The following is a 14882-nucleotide window of genomic DNA, read 5'->3' on the forward strand; positions in this document are numbered from 1 at the left end:
GGCATGGCCAATTTTACTATCTACTCAGCTTGGGAGAATATATGTTTATTTTCAACCTCAGCTTTACAATATACTTTACTTTCTTCACAAAACAAGAAACATAGCTGATTATTAAAACCTCAGTTGAATCTATTCTACTTTTATTACTGGATTATACTCTGGTTTCAATAACCTGCCACTATTTTCAGTGACATAAAGGCTTGCTTAGATTCCAGCATCTTTTACTTGAGGTAATGGAGGGAGAACTGACATACACTTAATATTTGCAGGCTGTCATTTGGTGGCACAACTTTTTCCGGACTTACAGAAAACCAGAGGTGAAAGGGTCATTTGGTTCAAGTGCTTGGCTTAGTGTAATATTCAATAACTTGCCCAAGTGCTCTTTGTTAAATGCTTCTCTAGTGAATTCTGATTTCATGAACTCCTTGACATTTTATCAGAAGCTAGTCTCAGTGGCAAAATTTTCAGCTGGAAGGTATGTCAACCATTAATATCTCTGCTCTGGAAGGTATCTCAACCATTAATATCTCTGTTTTTCTTTCTTGAGGTACTTTCTTTCCTTGTTTGCATGTGAAACTGCTTGGGTCAAATATGGTTCAAATTCTGCTATAACAGAAATGATCACAGAAACCCCTCCTGTAACAATAGATTTTCAAGCTTAAGGAAATTTCTTATTTACTGGAGACTCATATATGACAATATAAGATACCACCATAAGCAAAAACAAAACAAAACAACCCAAAAAACTGGGTTAATCTCACAAACATTGCAGAAAATGGTTGTGACATAATACTGCCATAGGAACAACAGTGCAGTAAGAGTTGGTGATGACGTACATCATCTGATTCCCTGATAAGTTCAGTATCTTCCACTTGTACTACTGCATCAGCACCGCAGGGTATTGGAGCACCTGTTGTAACCCGCATGACTTGTCCTGGCATTACTGTCTGAGTTGGCTGGAAATAAACATGAAAAAGACAGTTGATGTACTTTGCTGCTGCAAAGGAAAAGTCTGCAGAGGATGTTAATTTTTTTAATATTAAAAAAATAAAAGAAAGTCTTACAGTCTTATTCATTTTGGGCCATGTAATAAAAGTTACCCACAAACAGGTGCACTCACACTGAAGAGGCTTTAGGTTCATTTAAGCTGATTTTATATGTACTTTAAGGTAATAACTGTTAGGTGTCTTTCTTGGTGCTCTGCTTTACTTTTGAAGAACTGCCATTTACATTTGCCACTTTTGCCTCTCAAATAATGTACATTTTCCTAATATATGCAAAGTGATTTGAGAGTCTGTAAGTGAAAAAATTGCTAGGACATACATTATGAATAACAATTACAAAAAAATCACCTTCGTAAATTACTGAAGTTCTGATGTTTGAGAAATGCAGTACTTTATTAACTAAACTTTTTGGTTAAATAAAGGCAAGCCAGAAATATTTTAAGTACTGCCTTTGAAAATATTCTAAAACATGAAAATATTCTAAAACATATTCTCACTTATCAATTAATAATAGAAGTTGAGCAAATATAACCAAATCTTTAAAAACGATTCCAGTGTCTGTAATGACCTAGGTTAAACATTACTTTTGAAAATGAAAAACAAGATTTTCATTGTCTATGCTCTCATATTGATGGTATAAGAGATAGAACCTTCCCTGCTAACTTCTTACAACATGGGGAAAAGCATTTTTCTGTAAGATTCATCTGATAGATTTGATCAGATAGACAAGTGATCTGAAAGTCACTTGTCAGGGGCAATGATTTAGACTGAAGTTTGGAAAAGGAATGCTTCAAATTCCCCCTAAGAAAAAATCCTGAGACAATATTAATCCCCCCCTGCCAAAAGATTACTTTCTAAAGATGTCTGCCTCATAAGTATAGTCATGTGCTGCATAAGGATAGTTTGCTCAATGTTGGACTGCAAATATGATGGTGGTCCCATAAGATTACCGTATTTTTTACTGTACTTTTTGTTTTGGTAAACAAATACTTACCATTATAATTGCATACAGTATTCAGTACAGTAATACGCTGTGCAGGTATGTAGCCTAGGAGCTAGGTTATACCACGTAGACTAGGTGTGTAGTGGGCTAAACCATCCAGGTTTGTGTAAGTACACTCTATGATAGTTGGACAACAAGAAAATTGCCCAACAACATATTTCTCAGAATATATCTTCGTTAAGTGACTCATGACTCTATTTAAAATCTTAAGTCCCTACATTGTGAATATATTTACCACTACAAAACTATAAGCTTAAAAACCGTCAAGATGGTATATTTAATGTTATATGTGTGTGTATGTTTTGTCATTGTTATTTTAACAACCAAAATAAGATAAAGTAAAATAAACCACACATATACACACACACCCCTTAGGGAATGGTTAAGAAAAAAAAAATACCCTACTACTGAAAGTATAATCAAAGTAAAATAGGAAATTTATTAGAAAAGTCTTAAAAATCTTCTCTCCATAATATTATTACTGCAAGCAATACTACCAATAACTAATATTTATTGAACCCACAATCTATGCTAGGTACAATGTTAAGTACATTATATATTCTAGAATATAAGCCTTACAAAGACAAAGATTTGTTTCATTTTCTGTTTGCCTCTCCAGATCACATCATCATTCTCTACTCTGTGCTGTAGTCCAGAAGCTGACCTCTATGGACTATTTTAAACAGGTTCCCATCACTTTGGCGTCTGGTGAGACTCAGCCAAAGGGAGGGGTCAGTAAGATATTAGAGGGTAGAAGGGAGACAGAGAAGTAGAGTTTTCATTCCCCTTGCTCTTTTCCTCCTGGGCTGCAGTTTGGTGATAGTTTGGGCATCTCTACTACTGAGGGCAACAGCTGCTGTTGGGCAGTCCTCTCCCATAGCTATGAATCTTCCCAGGTTCAGGTACCGTCATCTTTCTTTGCTCCTTCAGACTAAGAGGTGGTAAGGAAATCTCATGGTTGCTAGCTCCTGGGTGCTGCAGATTCCTTTGTTGGTTTCCCTTAACTCCATCCAGACATTGGAGATAGTTTCTAATCTTTAATCATCCTTTTTCCAGACATATTGCTCTGTTACGGCAAGGCTTAGAAAGTGTGTGGCACACACTTTGCCAAGCTGAGCACCTATGCATCCCAGGCTGAGCTGATGTAGTCGCTCATATTCTAGGGAAACAGTGCTGATTGAGCCAAGATACTCTGACCTACAGGTCAAATAACTCTAGTACCCTGCTTCTCTGGAGCTAGACAATAGCCCCTTAGAGTCTGAGCTGCTGAGATACCTCTCTCTCTGGGGAGTTGAGTCATTTCTGTGTTGATCCTTGTCCCCCTGGTGATCGAACCACAGCTGTGCTCTGCCATTCTAAGGTGTCTGCTGCTGCTGCACCTGGCCTCAGAGTCTGAGGCAAGGATCTGTGTAGCCCCGCCATCCAGGGGTCTAGAGTCACTACTACACAGTACCTTATCCACTGTGACCAGAGCTGCTGCTGAGCCCTACTGGCTCTGGTTCCTGAGCTGCGGCCATACCCTGCTCCCCTGGCCAAAACCTTTCTCTTTGGAGTTTGGTCAGTACTACACCCTACCCATTAGGTATAAAATCACAGGTACAACCAGGGCACCTGGGTCCGAGCTGCTAGGGGGTGCCTCAGAGTCATAAATCTTGGTTCTTTGGGTAACCTACACCCAACTCTGCCACAGAGAATGAACCTGAACCCCAAGAACCAGGTGCTACAATGGATTCACAAGACCCTGAGCTTTGGATCCTGGCTCCACAGTCACTCCAAGCACCATTTTTGAGCCTAGTGCCACTGTAGCTGCTTGGAGGGCATGTCAGACCTAACGCCAAGAGGGATCCCTTCAGCTGATTCTCCCTATTGTGTGGAAAACAAGAAGAGGAGGACTCCAAAAACCCTTCACACCAAGGATATTAACAGTCTATGACACTACTACCACTGACACAAACTTCTATGGATTAGGCCACTGAAGTACTCACAGTTATTGCTGACATTGAATGCAACTGAAAAAGCTGCATGGAGACTACACCATTGCACCTGTCCAGAAAGTCACCATGCCCTTTGCAACCAACACACTAAAGGCCAACTACAGGCTTCTCTACAAAACCACCCTAGAAAGTCTGAAAGAAGCAATAGTTCCACCAGGCACACAGATCAACATGGGGACACAAGAAACACAAAAAAGCAAGGAAATATGACACCACTAAAGGAATACATCTCTAGTAACAGACTCCAATGAAAAGGAAATCAGTGAACTCTTGGAGAAGAAACTGTAAAATAATGATCTTAAGGAAACTCAATTAGATACAAAAAAAACACCTAGTTATAATTCAACAAAATCAGCAAAACAATTCATAAGAACGAGAAATTCAACGAAGATATAGAAATCATAAAAAAGAACCAAACAGAAATCCTGCAGCTGAATAATTCAAATAATGAAATAAAAAATTACAATAGAGTGCTTCAATAGCAGCTTTAATAAAGCAGAAGAAAGAATCTTTGAACTTGAAGACAGGTCATTTGAAATACCCAGCGAGAGAGAGAGAGAGAGAGAGAAAGAGAAGAATGAAAAAGAGTAAAGAAAGCTTGTAAGACTTATGGAATGCCATACAAGAACAAATATTCATATTATTGGAGTTTCAGAAAAAAAGAAAGGAAAAGGTATAAGAAACTTATTTAATAAAATAGTCGCTGAAAACTTCCCAAGTCTGGGGAAAGGTATGGATATCCAGGTCCAGGAAGTCCAAAGGTCTCCAAATCAAGTCATATATAATGAAATCCACATTAGACTAACAGTAGATTTCTCTGCAGAAAACTTACAGGCCAGGAAGAAAGGAGATAATATCTTCAAAGTACTGAAATAAAAAAATTTCTAACTCTGAATACTATATGCAGCAAAGTTATCCTTTGGAAATGAGGGAGAAATAAAGTCTTTCCCAGACAAGCAAAAATGGAGAGAATTCATTACTACTACACTGGTCTTACAATAAATTCTCAAGGAAGTCATATATCTGGAAGCAAAAAGACAATAATCACTATCATAAAAACACACACAAGCATAAAACTCACTGGTACAGCAGATTAACAAAGGAGAAAGAGAAAAGAATAAAAGAGCATCAATATAGAAAACAACCCAACTGCAATGATAAACAATAAGAGAAAGAAGAAGCGAGGGGTAAGCAAACCCAGAAAACAATAAAATGACAAGAGTCCTCATCTATCAGTAAGAACCTTAAATGTAAATAGATTAAATTCCCTAGTTGAAAGATACAGACAAGCTGAATGGATTAAAAAAAAAAAAACTATTTGCTGCCTACATGAGACTCACTTCACCTATACAGATACATATAGACTGAAAGTGAAGAAATCAATCAAGATATTTGATGCAAATGGAAACCTAAATCAGGTAAGAGTAGTTACATTTATACCAGATAAAACAGACTTTAAGTCAGAAACTGTAAAAAGAAATACAAGAGAATTCATTCTATAATTATAAAGGGATCAATTTACCATAAGGATACAACAATCGTAAACATATATGCATTGAACATGGGATCACCCACTATAAAGCAGGTATTATTTATCTAAAAGGAGAGACAGATTCCAATACAATAATATTTGGGGAGTTTGACACCCTACTTGCAGCATTGGACAAGTCATACAGATAGAAAATCAACATAGAAACGCTGGATTTAAACTGCATTTTAGACCAAATAGACATAACAGATATTTACAGTACATTTCATCCAAGAGCTGTATAATACACATTTTTTTTTCATTAGCACATGGAACATTCTCCAGATAGACCATATTAGGCTACAAAACAAGTCTCAATAAATTTAAAAGAACTAAAATTATATCAAATTTTTTTCCAACCACAATGGACTAAAAGTATAAATCAATACAAGAGGAACATTCAAAATTGTACAAACATGTAGAAATTACACAACATGCTCCTGAGCAACCAATGGATCAATAAATATATTAAGAGATACACAGATTTCCCAAAACAAACAAAAATAGAAACACAGCAGACAAAAACCTATGGGATACAGCAAAAACAGCATTAAGAGGAAAGTTTATAGCAATAAACACCTATATCAACATGGTAGAAAGATTTCAATGAAACAACATAGTGATATATCTCAAGGAATTAGAAAAGCAAGAACAAACCAGATCCAAAATCAGAAGAAGGAATGAAATAATAAAGATCAGAGAAACAAATGAAATTGAGACTAAAAAACCATAAAAGATGAATGAAATTAAAGTTGACTTTATGAAAATATAAACAAAATTGACAAAGCATTAGCTAGACTACTAAAAAAAGACCCAAATAAACAAAATCAGAAATGAAAAAGGAGGCATTACAACTGATACTACAGAAATACAAAGGGTCATTAGAGACTACTAGGAAGAACTACATGCCAAAAAATTAGAAAACCTAGTAGAAATGGGTAAATTCCTCAATACATACAATCTACCAAGCTTGAGCCAAGAAGAAATAGAAAACCTGAACAGATCAATCATGAGTAATGAGATTGAATCTGTAATAAAGTCTCCCATTGAAGAAAAGCCCAAGATCTGATGACTTCACTGCTTAATCCTACCAAACATTTAAAGAAGAACTCATACTAATTCTTCTCAAATTCTTCTGGAAAACTGAAGAGGAAGAAATTCTTCCAAACTCAATCTATGAGGTCAGCATTATTCTGATACTCAAACCAGAAAAGGACACAACACAAAAAAGGAAAACTATAGGCCAATATCCTTGATGCAAAAATGCTTAATGAAACACTTGCAACTGAATCCAGCAGCACATTAAAAAGATCATTCACCATGATCAAGTGGGATTTACCCTGGGGATGCAGGGGTGGCTCAACATATGCCAGTCAATAAACGTGATACATCACACCAACAGAATGAAGGACAAAAACTATATGATCATCTCAACAGACTTAGGAAAACATTTGATAAAATTCAACAATCTTTCATGATTAAAACTCTCAACATCTTAGGTATAGAAAGAATGAGTGTACACAGTGAAGGCCCTAGATGACAAACCCACAGCCAACATCATACTGAATGGGGAAGATTTGAAAGCTTTTCCTCTGAGATCTAGACCAAGACAAGGATGCCCACTTTCAACACTTTTATTCAACACAGTACTGGAAGTCCCAGCCAGAACATTTAGGCAAGAGAAAGAAATAAAGGGTATCCAAAGGGGAAAAGAGGAAGTCAGACTGTACCTGTTTGCAGATAACATGATCTTATATATAGAAAATCCTAAAAGCTCCACCAAAAACTCTTAAAACTGATAAATATAGTACAGCTGCAGGATACAAAATCAACATACAAAAATGAGTAGCATTTCTATACACCAAGAACAAACTAGCAGAGAAAGAAAATGAGAGAGCAATCCCATGTATAATAACTATAAAAAAATCTAGGAATAGATTTAGCCAAGGAGGTAAAAAATCTCTATAAGGAAAACTATAAAATACTGATGAAAAAGATTGAAGAAGCCACAAAAAAAGAGAGAAAGAAACAGCATCCCAGGTCATTGGGTTGGAAGAATTAATATTGTGAAAATGACCATACTACCAAAAAAGCAATCTACAGATTCACTGCAATTCCTATATAAATACCAAGTGACATTCTTCACAGAAATAAAAAATCCTACAATTTGTATGAAACCACAAGAGATCCCAAATAGCCAAAGCTATCCTGAATAAAAAGAAGAAAACTGGAGGCTTCACACTGTCAGAAATCAAAATATACTACAAAGCTATAGTAACTGAAATACATGGTTTAGACAGCAAAACAGACACGCTGACCAATGGATCAGAAGAGAGAACCCAGTGAGGTTGGAGCCCCCCCCCAGAGTCCATACTGGGGTGAAGGTTGCAGTGAGCTGAGATCATGCTGGGCAACAAAGCAAGACTCTGTCTCAAGAAAAAACCCAGAAACCAAAAAGCAAGAACAACCTCTCTCCCCCCCCAAAAAAACCCAAACAAACAAACAAACAAGACAAGTCATTTATAAAAAAGAATCAAACCTAGCTGTTCTTTTTGTCAGAAAAATGGTCATGGTAATGAAATCCAGCTTGGTGCAGCATGGACAAGAATATATATCACTATAGTGCCAACTTAGCTTCAGAGAGCTGTATGTGAATCTCCTCAATTTTTGGATGCTAAAATGAGGAAGCTAGGGTTAACACCATTGGTACCATCCTTCTCCTATATATCTCAACTCATTTCTACTGTTAATCCATGCTAAGCCAAAGAAGAAAGGCATGGAACAGTGTTTGCCAAACTGCTGCCTTCATTTCAAAAATTATTATTTATTTATTTCTTGTCACTTTTATTTATTTTTATTTTTATTTTTTTGAGAGGGAGTTTCGCTCTTGTTGCCCAGGCTGGAGTGCAGTGGCGAGATTTCGGCTCACCGCAACCTCTGCCTCCCAGGTTCAAGCGATTCTCCTGCCTCAGCCTCCAGAGTAGCCGGGATTACAGCTATGTGTCACCATGCCTGGCTCATTTTGTATTTTCAGTAGAGACAGGCTTTCTCCATGTTGGTCAGGCTGGTCTTAAACTCGCAAACTCAGGTAATCTGCCCGCCCTGGCCTCCCAAAGTGCTGGGATTACAGGCGTGAGCCACCGCGCCCGCTGACACTTTTATTTTTATATATTGCATGGTAGTAGCAGTTGAGTATTCCATCTCAGGAAGAGGAAACTTTAAAAGGGAGCAGAAAGGAAAGGAAAAAAGTTCTTTGGTTTTCTTCTAGTTCCATTCAATAAGGTAGGAGCTCTGTCGATCAACCTTTGTAACTCACCGGATTGACAGATGCTATTTCCTCTTAAACAAAACAATGGCCCCAGCACACTTCAAGTTTGAAGCTGTCACACTCTTCTCTTGTATACCTGTAAGCTGCCACTCTAAGAATCAATTGAGTTTGTTCCCAAACTTGTTTGTGCCAGTGTGTGGCAATAGTTTTAACTGAAATATGTTGTTTAAATAAATATGGCCGGGTGCGGTGGCTCACGCCTGTAATCCCAGCACTTTGGGAGGCCGAGGTGGGTGGATCACAAGGTCAGGAAATCAAGACCATCCTGGCTAACATGGTGAAACCCCAACTCTACTAAAAACACAAAAACAAAAAATTAGCCCTGCGTGGTGGTGGGCACCTGTAGTCCCAGCTACTTGGGAGGCTGAGGTGGGAGAATGGCGTGAACCCAGGAGGCGGAGCTTGCAGTGAGCCAAGATCGTGCCACTGCACTCCAGCCTGGGCGACAGAGCAAGGCTATGCCTTAAAAAGGAAGGAAGGAAGGAAGGAAGGAAGGAAGGAAGGAAGGAAGGAAGGAAGGAAGGAAGGAGGGAAGGAGGGAAGGAGGGAAGGAGGGAAGGAGGGAAGGAGGGAAGGAAGGAAAGAAATATTACATAAACCAATGATATATGAGTGTGAAAGAGTTATTTTTTTTCATAAAAATTAAGTAAAACCTTTTGGAAACCTCCATTAAAAATGCTGCTAAAAAGAAATGCTGTAAAATTAGGTGTGAGTGAGGAAACTAAAAGAATGTAAAAAATAATAAAACCCTAAAAGGATTCTGCTCTTCTATGTATTGCAAGTATTGCTCAGTTTTTTCCACTTTAAATAAATCAAAATGGAAATCAGAGACATTGCCTTTTGTGTGGTTTACGTAAGAAAGACCTGATAGCAATTAAAACAGCATACTTATTTAAAATGAAGACCTTGGCTCTTCATCAAGTTATTGACTAATAAATATTTGTTTAACTTAAATTTATATTTATTTTAAATGTATAAAATAATTTCCCACTTTAACTGATTTTTCAATTAAGTGGCCACTTACCGGGCTCAAAGCATCAAATGGACTTGTATTTCCATTATGGCCCATTATTGCTTCATTTCTTAATATAAATATATGTATACCTGGTCCCTGGCTAGATCCCAAGTGAGAAAAATTAAATAATTAGCTAAAGAGTTTAAATAATCTACTTCTTCTAAGTTTCCCTATTTGTAACACAAGTTGGGGAGAAGTCTGAGAAGACTACCTAGAAATTGTTCTATTCAGAACTTTTTTTTTTTTTTTTTTTTCCAGGAAAAAAAGAATCACCCAGTCACAGGTCTGGAAAATGCTTGTAATGCATGTCTGTGAGACATACTAATAATACTATGCCATATATTAATAGATGTAGATTTTTCAATTAAGAAATAATTCTTTTGGCTCTCCTGGGAACTATACTTTCATCCCTTTGATAACTTTCTGACTAATCTCTCTAATTTCCACTACACTGATAGGAGAAATTTAGAATTAGATACCCAAAGTCCATGAAGCTGAAATCTTCAGTGCCTTTCAGGCCTACCAATCTCACCTGTTCACCAGCTTGGGATTCCCCAATGATGAAACGATCTCCTGGGCCATCAGCAGCTGTGAGATGGAACAGAGCCAAGAACAAACATCAGTATGGACCTATAGCATGGAACAAGAACCTAAAATTGGAATTCTAAAATTTGACTCAAATTATTTGATAAGACTTAGAGAAGTGGAATATTTTTCTGATCTCCTAGACTTGACAATGACTTTGTTACTACTGGTTTAATGTTTGGTATCTGCAACTCACATGCACTGATAGAAGTGGTCCTAATTGTACCACTGGTGACTAATTGTGCCATGGTGTCACTGGAGATGGTCTTCCTGTCACCTTGTAATTTCCACACTTGTGCTCTTCTAATGTTATTCTAGCTGATCTTCCTAATACTACCTTATCCATGTGTACGTATGTGTCATGTGTGTGTGTACACTCATGGATATATGTATATACACACACACATATATATGTGTGTATATATATGTGTGTGTATATATATTTGTATATATATCCATATGTCTCCATTTTTCAATAATAATTTAACTACTTCGTACTGTTTTCTTATTTATCTCCCAGTCTGGGCTTCCTGATGTGAAACAGGAAGAACATTCCTTTCTTCATTTGACGGCTTAAGGAAATGAATTATAGAATGAAAGAATTCAGGTAGAAAGAAAAGGTAAAGTACTCTGAACAACTTCTGGTTAATGGTAGAGCTAGGACTAAAATCCAGTCTCATAACTGTAGCACAGTATTTTTAAATAATGTATCAAAATTCTATTTATGAGTTAGAATACATAGGCAGTACTGTATCACATTTTCCATTGGCTATTTATTTTTAAATTGAAAAAAAAATTCCAGAATTGGGATGAAAAAAGTTTATTAAAAAATATATACAGTATAACAATGGCTAGATGAAGAAACATTCTTGGCGATTTAAAGAGTTTTCTTGACATATGATGTGGCTTTCAGACCAATATGACGGGGCAAAAATGTCTATCTAGTATGTTTTAAAATCATGACCATTACCTTCACGTTACCTGCAAACAGCAGAGTTTTGGGGGCATATCTACAAAAAATATATACATTATATATGAATATTTAACATTTATAATCATAGTGATAAATAATGATATTTTCTCTTTTTAAAAGGACATTAGATTAATTACTCATTTATGTAGCTATAAAGTGATATTTTTTTCTAAAGTCTTATATAAAACACTGTTTATAATGAAGTCATCCCTTTTTTGCATAAATGGTTTTGGTTAGCATGATGTGAAGTAGGACAAAAATTAACACTGGGTCCCTTCTGTCACAAGATGTTGTATTTTATGCTTTATAGATATTATCCAAGTTAATAAACTCTTGTTTTTCTGTTTTTTTTTGAATCCTGTTATATTGTTCAATTTTTACTTGTAAAAAATATTATAGAAGAGTTTTATGGTAATGTTATTTTATTAAGCCATTTTCATGGGTTATTTTTTAAAAAGTTTAAGAAGTTTTTACAACAGGCCGGGTGTGGTGGCTCACACCTATAATCCCAGCACTTTGGGAGGCTGGGGCAGGCAGATCACCTGAGGTCAGGAGTTTGAGACTAGCCTGACCAACGTGGAGAAACCCTGTCTCTACTAAAAATATAAAATTAGCTGGGTGTGGTGGCACATGCCTGTAATACTAGCTACTCGGGAAGCTGAGGCAGGAGAATCGCTTGAACCTGTGAGGCGGAGGTTATGGTGAGCTGAGATCGTGCCATTGCACTCCAGCCTGGGCAACAAGAGTGAAACTCCGTCTCAAAAAAAAAAAAAAGTTTTTACAACAGACATAGAAGTCATTGCTTCAACAATTATCAACATTTTACCAATCTTGTTTCATCTATTCCCCCAATTATTTTTGCCATCTTTCAGAGCAAATGATAATTTTCTTACTGTAGAAAATTAAAACATCAATTATCTTTCAAAGTTCCACACTAACTGCATCTCAAACGTGAATAAACTTACTTAAAATTGTTTCTCTACTAGATAAATAATTATCAGCTTGCTACCTCCTATGGCAACCTAGATATTTTCTCTCTCTTTTTTTGTTTTGAGACGGAGTTTTGTTCTTGCTGCCCAGGCTGGAGTGCAATGGCGCGATCTCGGCTCACTGCAACCTCTGCCTCCCGCGTTCAAGCCAATCTCCTGTCTCAGCCTCCCGAGTAGCTGGGATTACAGGCATACGCCACCATACCCGGCTAATTTTTGTATTTTATTTTATTTTGTTTTTTTAGTAGAGATGGGGTTTCATCATATTGGTCAGGCTGGTGTCAAACTCCTGACCTCAGGTGATCCACCTGCCTTGGCCTCCCAAAATGCTGGGGTTATAGGCATGAGCCACCATGCCTGACCCGTTTTCTCTTTTTTTACTTCCTGCACAAGGGGGAAATTAGCATTGTTTTAGAGTAAAGAAACCTGAATCTGAATCCTGCTTCTGTTTATTGTTAGCTTGAGGGACTCTCAGCAAAATTACTAAACTTCTCTAACCTTCAGTTTTCTTGTTGGTAAAAATGGGGATAATCACACTTTTAAAACAATACCTTTGAAGCTCTTTATTCCTTTTATTCATTCAGTAAATGTCTGTTGAGTGTCTTTTATGCCCCAAGTGTTAAATTAGGGGCTGGAGAGAGAGTAGGGGGTAAACCTAGACACTGCTTCTATTTTAGTGCAGTGCCAAGCTGTTACAAGGTTTTTCAAACTCTGGATGACAAATGGAGGTAGGCTGTAAAATCAACTTGTGAAGAACTTTTTAATTAAAAGGATAGAAATATATTTCAACACACATGGTAAGGATGACTCTTGTTTCATAAAACTTATTTTTGTTTATATATGTGTATGTATGTATATTTATATGTACCATATATGTTATATATGTGTGTGTATATCATTGGCTTGTGATGTATAATATATTTAATGTATTTCTTCCCATGGGTGTGGTTAAAATAAAACTCTTAAAGTCACTGATGCATCAGGAGAGGCAGATATTAATCAAATAATCACATTAATGAATACATACATACAAATTAAGAAAAACACTCCAAAGCAAAGAAACATGATTTTATGACAGTATACAATTACAGTACCTGAGCTACACTGGAGGGTCACGAAAAGCATGATAAAAGAATTTCTGATTTGAATATGAAGAATGAGTACGAGCTAAGTAGGGGTGTGTGTGTGTGTGTTTATGTAGGTGGGGGGAGAGAAAGGGAGGGAGATAGGGAGGGAAGGGAGGAGAGGGAGAGAGAGGAAAAGACAGACATGAAGTGGAAGTGCTCCATCATTGTGTGCAAAGAGAACATATGTGCAGAGGCCTTGGTTCATGTCTTCCTTATACCTTATACTCTAGCTATTATCAACTGCTAGTACTATCCCTGAGAGTACCAAGATAATTCATATTTTGGCTCCATGACATATGCTACTTCCACTACTTAAAGTATCCTTTTCTTATTCTTGCCTTCTGATTAAAGATTTTCTAGCTGTTAAGGCTCAGCTCAAGTGTCATCTTCTCTATGAAGTCATATCTGACTCCTCTCCCCTCAAGAGTTGTCAGCATCCTCTTTTGTTTCCCCAGTGTAGCCTGAAATCAATTATAGCTTCTAAATGTACTTATAGTATTTGCAAATCCCTGGCACTTGCTGTACAATGGGTGTTAAATAAATGTTCAATATGTTAAGTATTCAAAATGGTGGGTAGATGAATGAATGTGTTCCAAAAATGTTCTTAGAAGATTCATGCACAAATGAACAAATAAGTAATATTTTCTAACACAAAGTTCTATATTTGTTATATATACTTTTTGCTGATCCATATATATTGTTTCCTTCAAAATTTGAGTCAGCATCTTAAGAATGTTTAGAAAGATTGCTTTGGCTGGGCAAATCACTTCAGCTCAGGAGTTTGAGACCAACCTGGGCAACATGGCAAAACCCCATCTCTACAAAAAATACAAAAATTAGCCAGGTGTGGTGGTGTGTGCCTGTAGTCCTAGCTACTTGGGAGGCTGAGGCACAAAGATGGCTTGAGAACTGGGTGGTAGGTGGGGAGTGGAGGTTTTAGTGAGCTGAAATTGTACCACTGCACTCCAGCCGGAGCAACATAGTGAGAGCCTGTCTCAAAAAAAAAAAAAAAAAGAGACTGCTTTGATTAATTCTGTATAACTTAGATTATGTCATTATCCTGTCTAGCATAGTGCCTAGCTCATTGTTGATAATAAATATTTGTTAAAAGAATAAAGAAATGAAGTTGGCATTCTCATAAAGTTTTAGGTGGGAAGTGTTTCTCTTTTCTCCTGTAAATGCTCATATCAATGTTCTGCATAATCCTCTAAATAAACTGAATAATGAGTAGCTGGAGGTCATCTGGGGCAAACCTAGTATGGAGTTTCAGGGAAGTCCACATGTGAAAGCGCTCTGAAGTGATTCTAAGGAGCAAGGTCTTTGTTACTGGGGAAAG

General features: G+C 36.9%; 1 protein-coding gene across 27 annotated transcripts in view; it reads right to left on the bottom strand.

Moving 5' to 3' along the window:
• Positions 1 to 14882, bottom strand: part of LOC105472850 (gephyrin) — a 737491-nt gene that overhangs the window by 70075 nt on the left and 652534 nt on the right. For all 27 annotated transcript variants that reach the window (XM_071099297.1, XM_071099293.1, XM_071099295.1 and 24 more), the window contains 2 exons: positions 10405 to 10460; positions 837 to 956 (listed from right to left, as the gene is read on the bottom strand). In XM_071099297.1, coding sequence (XP_070955398.1) covers positions 837 to 956; positions 10405 to 10460 — 176 coding nt within the window. The remainder of the gene's footprint in view (positions 1 to 836; positions 957 to 10404; positions 10461 to 14882) is intronic.

This window comes from Macaca nemestrina, chromosome 7 (genome assembly GCF_043159975.1).
Source record: "Macaca nemestrina isolate mMacNem1 chromosome 7, mMacNem.hap1, whole genome shotgun sequence".
Lineage (NCBI taxonomy): Eukaryota > Metazoa > Chordata > Mammalia > Primates > Cercopithecidae > Macaca > Macaca nemestrina.